A 10,289-nucleotide genomic window follows, 5' to 3' on the forward strand; every position below is an offset into this window, starting at 1 on the left:
TTTCAATAAATAAAGGAGAGTTTATATGAACATACATACATATGTACGTATGCACGAAATGGTCAGCCACTGTGACGTCATGTGCAAAGAGTGGCAAATTTTGTATAGCAAATTCAGTGGCGCTTTGCCCTGAGCACTGGCATACGAGAGCTTGTTCTTTGTAGTTTTGTAGCTTTACGTATGGATTGTGTATTGTACATCTGCGACAGCAAAGCCATAGCAATAGCAGGAAAGTCTGCAGCTGGCTGTTTAGTGATTGCTTTTGCTTTGTTTTCGTATTTGCGGCATTCATCACAGCCGAGAAACCAGTAATGCCAAAGCATTTTCTCCCTTATATGAAAATAAGTAAGCACACGGATTTTGCCGTCTACGTACGAATGTATGTATGTACATATGAATGCCATGATAAGCAAATGATGTTTGTTTTTATAAGATGCAAGCAAATCTGATTGATCATGGAACGAGTTAAACAAAAATTAAAGATATCGAGTTACAACCGTAAACGTTTGGTATCATCTTATATGCATGGCAACACTGTCACATTCCACTTTCCATTTTGCTTTTGCTTTGCTATCGTGAAGCAACAAATTTCGTAGCGAAGCGACAGCACTACCTTGCATGTGTCAGTTGTTATTTTACTTTTGCTGGTGTTGCTCTGCAATTTCGCAGCTAAAGTGTGACTGCAGCAAGTTGAATGCAAAATTAAAAGCATTTTAAAAGTGTTATTGTTGCATTGTGCCCATTTGTGGCATATCTAGTTTGTGTGAATATTTAATAACAAAATAAGAAGAGCAGATGAGTTCGTCCAAGAGGAAACCAAATCCCATTTGGGAGTACTTCGAAAACCTAAAAGAAGTAGGAAAAGCAGTGTGTAATATCTGCAAACAAGAGTTGAAAAATAACCGAACATTTAACTTAAAAAATCACTTGATGAAAAAACATAAAATAAATTTGATGAATGCTAATGCGAAGACGTCTAATAACAGTTCTGAAAGAAAGCAAAAAATTAAAAAACAAACGATTAAAAAAAGGTTGATTAGATCGAATGGCAAATCAGCAAATGAAAACACGGTGCCAATAAAAAAGAACCAGATTGATATATGGGAGTATTATGANGGCCTCTCTTGGAATATTTTCGGAATAAGTGCACAATTTATTAAAGAAGATGAAATCAAATCCCTTACGCTGGGCATAGTAGAGCTCAGTCCCTCAAATAATCTCACAGGAGAAATATTGAAAATATTAAATAAATATGATATAGAGTTAAAGCAGGTGATTTCAATCACTTCCGACAACGAGGCAAACATGGTCGAAATAAATTACAAAATCAAGGAAGAACCCGAACCAGCCCCGGAATATCTTGACGATACCTATTTAGATAGTATCGAAAATCTGCAGAATTCATCAAATTTTTGCGTTGCAAACATTCAAATTTCTCAGTGTGCAGCGCTCTCCGCCCATTTGTGTGCTCTGGATATCACAACAGATGCTGAAATAAAAGCCTTTTTACTAAGTTGCAGAAATTTGACGAAGTTCATTCTCCATCCATCAAATGGTTTCACAGACGTTTTTGAATTGACCAACTTTCAACTTCCTCAAATCGATTATCCCACCCATTGGGGTTCAACTTACGAGATGATTGAAGCAATGATATCTGCTAAGGAGATCTTGGCATCTGTTGACTCTGTGGAAGACAAAACTGTGGAAGAAAATTTTCACAACGACGATTCTCTTTGGGACTTTATGGAGTGTTATCATGCCGTTTTCACCCCTTTACAAGACGTTATAAAAAAATTTAAAGCAGAACATTTACATTATGGAGACTTTTACGCTCAATGGCTCAAATGTAAGATACTCACTGATAAAATAATGCAGATCAACGCCTCCAATGATATGGTAAATAAAATTGGAAAGAAAATCTTGGAAAGCATTGAAAAACGAACTTCTAAATTACTCGAGAACGAAAGCCTTAATGCGTGCTTGTATTTGGATCCTAGATTTCATCATACATTAAATTTAACTAAAAGGCAACAAGCTGTTGTTTATTTAAATCACCTTTGGGAAAAATTATGTTCCGTGGCTGATCCTTCGGAATTGGTTTCAAGGAACACTCCAGAGAAAACTGAACGTAACTTCGAAGATGAAGCGGAAGAAATGTTGAATTCGTTTTTGGCTGAAAAACTGCAAACAGCATCATGTGAGATAGCTTATCCTGATGTATACACTAAAATAGAAAGCCTACATCTTCCATTTCTGCGCAGCGACACTGATGTATTGCAATATTGGCGCGAGAAAAGGCATACCGATCCTGAACTGTGTGCATTAAGCAACATTTGTTTTGGCATTCCTGCAACGCAAGTGGGTGATGATACGATTTAAGTTTGATGATTTCTGTATGTGCTTATATATTTGTTTTCTTATTTCAACAGGTGGCTATAGAAGACACTGCCTCATCTTTGAAACACGTTTTAACAAGCAAGGGGATCAAAAATATTTACGAGACTTTAGAAGACATACTTTTAGTTAAGCTGAATTCGTCACTCTTAAACACAGCAATTGATAATTTGTCGCTATTTGAAGATGATGCTTAAGAGTATATACATACATACTTGTAAAACTAACTAAATACGCGCATACATTCATATACACAAATGTAAACACTTTACTTCTAGCATTATACTTTTTATTTAATTGTTCGCCTGTAAAAGATTCATTCCTTAATCGCCAAATATTTTGAATAAATATCCAGAAAGAAAATTTGTTTCCTTTTTTTTTGCTTGCTTTGCAACAAACCAACAACGTTAACGAAGCTCTTGCTATACCCATTTTATTTTTGCGCTGCGTCTGCTTTCAATATGGTCAGCAGTGTTGCCGTCTTCATCATATAATTCAAACGTGATAGGTATAGTACCAATTTTCTGAATACACGAATACGCGAAGTACACATTTTGATACATGACAAAGAAAAAATATACACTTTTGGGGTCAAATAAACTTAAAGAGGAATGCTTCAAACGAACTATTTTAGAATGTGATGAGCTGACTGCTTCATTTTAAATTTACTTAACATTTGCCTCTGTGGCTGTAGTATTTAATTATAACCGGTATATCATGCAATTATATTATTTGATACTTAAATGATAGACTGGTAACAGGTATAAGTGTTTACATTTGTATGCAAGTATCCGTTAAATCGGCCTAATATTCTTTTGTTGTTTTTGTAACTCGGACTTAATCCTGATCAACTGCAGTTAAATCCCAAGTTGATCCGGATCAACGCTGTCATCTGTTTATGCTCTAAGATATTTCTCTTTATTTACAGTATTATATGAATGTGAATTATAGATTTTCTTTTTGCATTGATAACAATAATAAAAACAAATATGTAGAATTATTTTAAACTTTGGCAGTTTTTTCTGATATGATTCTTTGATCCAATTTTCGCACTTTTAAGATACATTTTATTTTTGGCGTTGTGGCAACACTGCTCGACAGCTGCGCTATTTTTAATTGCTTTTGCATCCCCATTTCTCAGCCAGTGGTGTTAAAAGCTGCAAAACTTTAAATGAAATAACCCTGTGTTTACATAAGGCAAGACAATTGAAAATATGTAACAGGCTAACTTAATATTCACGCACGCCGCCAATTGATTGTCAAAAATTTCTCATGCACATGCGACTTGTATGAGACCAACTGAAATTGAACGGCGTGCGTATGAAGCTAATACTATGTTCACATATAAGTAGATTATCCTCTTTTTCGAGCTTAACTCCCTAATCTGTAATTATAAAATAATCTCGGATTTAACCAATAACTTTTCGGTGTCCAACCTGCTTTTATCGATTATTTTTGCGAAGAAGAGGGGGAAATGCCAAATGTAAAAGTAAACAAAAAAAAACGCTAGCAAGTAAAAGAGGTTTGTAAAGGTATTTTTAATAAAATATTAAGTTAAAACGTATTTAAATTGCTTTATATAGCAGAAAAAAAGTGATCACGGTGGCACCGAGACGAAACATTNCCCATTCCAACTAATGTTATTTTAGCTCATTCAACTTACATCAACTATCCCTAATTTTATCGGTTGAATTTCAACCGCTGGGCGAACACTAGTAATGNCACAAAAAATTTTACGGCTAATAATCTGAGATTTGCCTGTATAAACGGGGTGATTAAAAAACAAGCTTTGATTGAAATAATATTTAAATGTGAACACACTTTAACTCAATTTCCAATTTTTGTTTTGCGTGACATTTTGATTTGACGTTTCGCTCAATGACATCAACTGGAAACGCACGCAAGCCAATTTCGGGTGACGCAAAAGAAACAAATTCGACGGCATGCATACCAAAACGCAAGCCGCGGTTAGCCTGTAATATTATTAGGCGTCCAGCCAATAGGTTTGTTTATGTAAAAATTATTCAGTAACTGGCCAGCAATTCCGGTAACTTGATTTCTGAGAATTCGCTCTCCAAAAATGTGCGTGAACGCTAAACCAGTAATAATTTGCATGTAAAAATGTTTATTTCCTCAATTTCAACTATAAAAACCCCATAAGAAGTTTCCTGGTTTTCGACCTAAAACTTGTGTTTTCGTCCATGTAAAATCTGTAACACGAAAACCAGTTTTCACTTGAAAACTCACGTTCCACTCATTCTAATCGGTGTCAACACTTATTGTTTTCGATTATTTATCGAAGTGGAAGTCATATTTTATCATATTCAATACGCCATTTCGCCACAATCCCAAAACTCGTTTTCAAAGTGTTTCGTTGATCAGAACATGGTATTAGTTTCAATTGCATTCAGCAACATGCGACCAGCTGTTTTTCATACTGGCAAATTGTTGCAAGTAAGAATGTACCATGTACCCGTAAAAACCCGGTGAAACTTGCAAGCTCAGCTGTCATTTTCGCTCTCCCAATTCCCCTACATTGCTAGTTTTTGCGTACGGAAGCCCCAAAACATGAACATTATGAACATAATTGTAACTGGATCTTGCTGGAAAGTGGGTACAAAAGTAAAACTAATTATAAAGACAATAAACTGGGCGTTTTCACACCGAGCATGGTACTGGTACTAGGTAGTTCGGGGAGCGGTAATTTTCGAATTATCGTGGTGAAAGCTGGATAAATTTTCTGGTGGTTGGCAAACTGCAATCAGCTGTTCAATATTTATTCAATAGTAAATCCTCCCGTTGCCGAAAGGCATAACGCATATGAGTAAGTAAAATTCCTTCAATTTTCTGTTACAAAATTACCGTTGATAAAATTACCGAGTACCAACTAACAGTTTACTAGAACTACCGAAATGGGCGTGAAGAGCCTTACTATTAAGCAACCGCCGTTAAAGTATGTTTACATATAAATATAGTCTCAATCAAAGCCTCTTTTTAATCACACCGTTTATATAGGCAAATTTCATCTTATTAGCGGCCAATTTGTTGTGCATGCGTCCTCATGCGAGCGAGATTTGCCAGCGCGTGAAGAGGGCCAGTAATAGCGTGTAACCGTCTAGCTGTGTTTCATGATAGCAGTTGCTTCCCAGTACCCTGTACTTCCGGTAGTGCCATTTCAGAATAATTCCAGCAATTTGACAGCTGACATTTCTATCGCTTCCGTTTATTCTTCTTCTCTTTCTTTTTTTCTTTCTTTGACAACCAAGAATCGCCAAGATGGTACGTTTGTGGAAATTTCGTATAAAAATCTTTATAGAAATCGCGATGCATCTCAAAAATATTTATGCAAAATACACAGACTTGTGCTTTGATGGAAAATATGTATCATTTGTTATGTGTTGGTGTATTTATATCACTGATGAAACTCTCGTATCTTGCTGGATTTGTTTTTGAGATATTTCGTTGTGCAAATAAAAGTTTGTGTGAAGATTTGCTAAAAGAGGCTTTGAAATTCTTTTTTCAGGTCAATGTGCCGAAACAGCGACGCACCTTCTGCAAGAAATGCAAGTGCCACAAGCCACACAAGGTGACACAGTACAAAAAGTCCAAGGAGCGTAAAGGTGCGCAGGGAAGACGTCGTTACGACAGAAAACAACAGGGTTTCGGCGGTCAAACTAAGCCCATCTTCAGGAAGAAGGTACGAATTACAATCGAAAATACCAGTTATATTGGCATATTTGTAGAACTAAATTGCTGTTGCGTCGCTGAAGCGCGCTGCAAAGCTCTTTGGTGGGATAAATGTATGCAATATTAACGTTGAATGCTGAAAACTACTCTATAGTAACTGCTTTATGTTGCCAGTAGTTGCTGAGTTGGAACATTCACACAAGAAAAACTTTAAAATTAAATTTTTTAACTTTCCATTGCCTGAAACTGTTGACTTAACTCTTTTTATTTTCCTCATTTTCAGGCTAAGACCACCAAAAAGATTGTGCTGCGTATGGAATGCACGGAATGCAAGTACCGCAAGCAAACACCTCTAAAGCGTTGCAAGCATTTCGAGCTGGGTGGTGACAAGAAAAGGAAGGGACAGATGATCCAGTTCTAAATTACTCGCCCCCATTACCACGCTACCTTTATTTTGTTTTTCTGTTTGCTGTCAGTGCAAAGATTGAATGCGTTTTGCTATAGTGAATAGCACTACAACCAATCGCCTGTGAAAAAAATGCAAATATAGTTTAAAACAGTGTTTTATACCTAAACATTGAATTAAAAGAAAATTCAATTTAAGCATTTGTGCGTATTTTATTCTATTAGCATATTAAAATTTTACAAGGTATGTATTCATAGAACGGATTATCACAAATTGAATAGCTTAATATGTTAGTTGCAAGAAGTTTAAAGCAGGGGTTTCTTGACGCTCAAACCTATGTATTGGACAGCAACTAATCTGAAGTGACGGCGCTTAGTTTCGTGAGGTACAATCAGGCGGCAACGCCATCTGCCAACATCAAATTTGGAGTGCTTGAAAGAAATATGCAATTATAATAAAAGTTTATTAATTTTTTAGTAACTCACTCTAGTATGCTTGGTTCTACACCTTCAGCTTGCATTTTCATTTTTACTGCCTCATTGGGCACACCAAATTGCACCATTTTGAAAAACTTTTTAAAACGCACATCATCGCATGCGCGCACACCTGTGGCTTCCGGCATTTCATTGTCTATTTGGTCTTCGGCACTTGATATATCTCCAGTAGCACCTGTGGCGGGTGTGTTTTCAGTCTTTTCTGCAGTTTCACTAGGAATTTTGTCTGTTGTAATGCTATTGGCAGTAGTTGACATTGCGGTCTCTGTAACATCAGGTACAGATGAAAGCTGCATATTGAATTTGGAAATTTATTATTTTCTTCATTGCAAAGGTTACATACGACTTTTCTTACTTACCTTCGCTTCTATTATAGTTAAGGCGGCTTCGACTTTTTGCATTTTTCTTTCTAAATCTATGAATTTTGTTTCGCATTGCAATGCGAAATCATTGAGAAAATTGCAAGAGTTAATTATAAAATGGTTAATGAAGGCCAAGACGCGCTTTTGATGCAGCGGTGGCATTTGTGATTTATCTACAGTTTGTGCCAGTACCTCGGTGTCCATAATGGTTAACTGAACAAACAATTTAAATAAATTATTCGTACTAGGTATCACGCGTGTAAAATGTGTTGTCTTGCCAGTTTTTATTTCGCAAATTTGTCAACAACTTTTAGGAAAAGTAGTGAATAAATAAATGCAATAAAAATGCATTGTTTTGTTTATCAGCTGTTTGTTCAAAGTCAAATGTGACGGCGCCATCTGGTGTTAAAGTAAGTTAAACTACTTGTCAGTAAAAACTGCCTTCACAATTTACTGACGGAAATGTAAATGATGGTGTTTAACGAGTCAATTGATACAATCCATTCCACATCAAAAAGTTGTTACGAATTGTTACCAGTACATGCAAGTTTTTTACTAGAAATGCATTAAATAACCCAAAAAATTTGCAAGAGAGAGCGAATTCGTAACAATCTGAGAGAGCTGCAAATTCTTGCAAGTAAAAATTTTACTAGCTGGAATTTGCAGGTGTTAAAAAATAAAGTAATGTTACAAATTCAAATGTAAACAAAGTGTGAGGAGGATTTGGTGAAACAAAATAAGTGAAATGAAAATATGGATGAACTATTTAAATCTGATGTATATTTTTTTGGCCTTATTCATAAAAAATAAAGTAGGTTTAAAGAGCTTTAAGAAATTACGTTTTCATAAATTTTTCGGTTTATAAACCTTTATTAAAGCTACTTTATTTTTTATGAATAAGGCCTTTTGATTTTTGTGACGATGAGAAATATTCCCAATCAAAAAGGAAATTGCGCGCCAAAACTTAACGAGCGCACCTAATTTTTTTGTCAACCAAATTACGGTATAAAAGCTACACAACATCAAATTTTTTACAAGTTACTTCAGTTTTCGTATGATTTATTTAACTCTAAAGTCGTACAAATGTTGCGTCCGTAACCCAGGATATGCCCATATGTGAAAGCTACTAGGATGAAAGATGGCGAGTTTGGTTGTACCTCACTGTGACCTCGTTCGTTTCGCCACTCGCTAAGTGGTGTTGACGTCCATTGCTGCTAGCGAGCGGAACTCAAACATGCGAGCAAAGAAGTGGCGAATCGAAAGCGGCTATTGTTACCCAGGTTTATATTTACATATATTAAGCCAGGGACTGGCAATTCAGCAACGTTCCCGAAACTACTTATTTGGGGAATTTCAATGCTCTTACAATTAAAAAGATTTCTGATTTCTATTATAGGCTTCATAGAGTCTGACTCGCGAGTCATTTGTGTACGTGTTGACTCGCCTTCGACTATACACAGTTGAATCATTCAGAGTCATGCCGTGAGTCATGTTGGTGTAACTAACAGATATTTATTTTCACAAACACATCCACATCGACTCACGAGTCAGACGCACGGTGTGTACCGTCTATTACATTAGTGGCAATGAAGTGAAAGACAAAGATAACAATTTTGATGCAAAATGTCTATTAAATATTAATTCAACATAAGCCACCATCGCCCAAAATTTGGTGCAAATTGTATCCCAATCGTGTGAATGCACACATATATTTTCTTTGCTAATCACAAAAAACAATTTGTTAAAATTTTTCCAAAGAAGTTCGCTGTATTAAACCAATCGTGTGATTACAAAAAAAAATGTCGTCCCAATTTTTTTTTTTAAATTTGTACCAATAGCTCTATATAAAAAAATGAACAAATCTTTACAAATGTACCAATCATGTGACACTGCCTTTAAACATTTCTTCATAAGATATTACTTAGGGTTTACACCGGACAATACTGTCATGACAATAGCACTGGAACAATTTTGACAACTAATGCGTATATCTTCATTGTCTTGACAGCATTGTCCAATGTAAACGCGCCGTTAGTCTATCGCTTATCGATACCCGCATTGGCTATCATCTTTCCTTTCCATATTCATCATACGCACTGCTGCACCAACTGAAGATACGCACATTTGAAAGCCACAAGCAAATCAAATTAACAAATTTTTGTACACTACGAGACACGCGATAGTAGTTAAGTATTTACATGTCATAACTTGACGTGGCTGAAATACGATCTGAAAACTAGGTACAATCCCAGCAAGTAGTGAAAATTCTACTCACCTAATTAGTTATAGACATTTGCACAAGCACCCGTACATACATAATCACCCCCCAGCTACGACTATGCATTAATACCTACTCCAATTCAGTCAGTTGTTTTGCCAATTGGCAACAAACAACAAATATGGCAATTGGTCACCGCTAATCCGGAAATAATCCAATAACAACTAAGGATTAACACTATTAATTAAAGTTACCTACAAACGCAAGAGTAAACAAATACTGTTTTCTTCTTTATTTTATTTTTAAATTTACTTTTTTTTCTGGCGCCTATTTCCTAGTACTGTTGACAGATTCCGCCGCTTGGCAGGTGATACACTGTTGTTATGTGGGGCAGAATATTGGTGATTTTCCAATAGAGAAAAAAACCGTTAGATTTATACCCAAGCGCACTTGTGCACAAGAGGATTACCACTTTGTTCGCATAACGGTTGTAACGGTAACAACCTGCTCATAGATATATACATACATATATGTATGTATATACATACATATATACCAAAATGGACAGAATCGGACAATAACCACGTTCACCTCCCGTACAACGGTATTTTAGAGAAATACAAAATCTGCGATAAATTAGTAACTACTGAAGCTTATTCACTCAAAATTGATGTCTGGCGTGAAACCGCCCACTTTTGGCTACATACATATATACAGAGGTGCATCTC

General features: G+C 35.9%; 3 protein-coding genes across 7 annotated transcripts; 2 read left to right on the forward strand and 1 right to left on the reverse strand.

Moving 5' to 3' along the window:
* Nucleotides 1–529: 529 nt before the first annotated feature.
* Nucleotides 530–2,899, forward strand: LOC108375960 (uncharacterized). 2 transcript variants are annotated; one of them, XM_017632119.1, is made up of 2 exons: nucleotides 530–2,347; nucleotides 2,769–2,899. In XM_017632119.1, the coding sequence occupies exons 1-2, from the start codon at nucleotides 796–798 to the stop codon at nucleotides 2,897–2,899; spliced, it is 1,683 nt and encodes a 560-aa protein (XP_017487608.1). In that variant the 5' UTR covers nucleotides 530–795. The 2 variants fall into 2 exon arrangements, with proteins under 2 accessions (XP_017487608.1, XP_017487607.1); XM_017632118.1 differs by lacking the exon at nucleotides 2,769–2,899 and adding an exon at nucleotides 2,430–2,684 and having other exon boundaries at nucleotides 549–2,358.
* Nucleotides 2,900–5,577: 2,678 nt separating this feature from the next.
* On the forward strand, nucleotides 5,578–6,684 carry RpL36A (ribosomal protein L36A). Its single transcript, XM_017632124.1, has 3 exons — nucleotides 5,578–5,673; nucleotides 5,918–6,091; nucleotides 6,365–6,684. The coding sequence occupies exons 1-3, from the start codon at nucleotides 5,671–5,673 to the stop codon at nucleotides 6,500–6,502; spliced, it is 315 nt and encodes a 104-aa protein (XP_017487613.1). The 5' UTR covers nucleotides 5,578–5,670; the 3' UTR covers nucleotides 6,503–6,684.
* On the reverse strand, nucleotides 6,539–9,637 carry CCDC53 (Coiled-coil domain containing 53). Of its 4 annotated transcripts, none has more exons than XM_017632123.1 (4): nucleotides 9,619–9,637; nucleotides 7,341–7,396; nucleotides 6,973–7,271; nucleotides 6,539–6,895 (listed from the first exon to the last, which is right to left on the reverse strand). In XM_017632123.1, exons 2-4 carry the CDS (start codon nucleotides 7,380–7,382, stop codon nucleotides 6,793–6,795), a joined length of 444 nt encoding a protein of 147 aa, XP_017487612.1. In that variant the 5' UTR covers nucleotides 7,383–7,396; nucleotides 9,619–9,637; the 3' UTR covers nucleotides 6,539–6,792. The 4 variants fall into 4 exon arrangements, with proteins under 4 accessions (XP_017487612.1, XP_017487611.1, XP_017487609.1 ...); XM_017632122.1 differs by lacking the exon at nucleotides 9,619–9,637 and adding an exon at nucleotides 7,536–7,745; XM_017632120.1 differs by lacking the exon at nucleotides 9,619–9,637 and having other exon boundaries at nucleotides 7,341–7,743.
* Nucleotides 9,638–10,289: the final 652 nt, after the last annotated feature.

Source organism: Rhagoletis zephyria, unplaced genomic scaffold (assembly GCF_001687245.7).
Source record: "Rhagoletis zephyria isolate East Lansing unplaced genomic scaffold, Rhagoletis_zephyria_1.1 Rzeph_scaffold_09692, whole genome shotgun sequence".
Lineage (NCBI taxonomy): Eukaryota > Metazoa > Arthropoda > Insecta > Diptera > Tephritidae > Rhagoletis > Rhagoletis zephyria.

What these genes read in the sequence shown, in the direction of transcription:
- CCDC53 (XM_017632120.1), bottom strand. Translation starts at nt 7,547, where the DNA reads ATGGACACCGAGGTACTGGCACAAACTGTAGATAAATCACAAATGCCA. An exon ending in TAACTATAATAGAAGCGAAG is followed by an intron (nt 7,272 to 7,340) that starts GTAAGTAAGAAA and finishes TTCAATATGCAG; the next exon opens with CTTTCATCTGTACCTGATGT. An exon ending in GTAGAACCAAGCATACTAGA is followed by an intron (nt 6,896 to 6,972) that starts GTGAGTTACTAA and finishes TGATGTTGGCAG; the next exon opens with ATGGCGTTGCCGCCTGATTG.
- RpL36A (XM_017632124.1), top strand. An exon ending in AGCCCATCTTCAGGAAGAAG is followed by an intron (nt 6,092 to 6,364) that starts GTACGAATTACA and finishes CCTCATTTTCAG; the next exon opens with GCTAAGACCACCAAAAAGAT.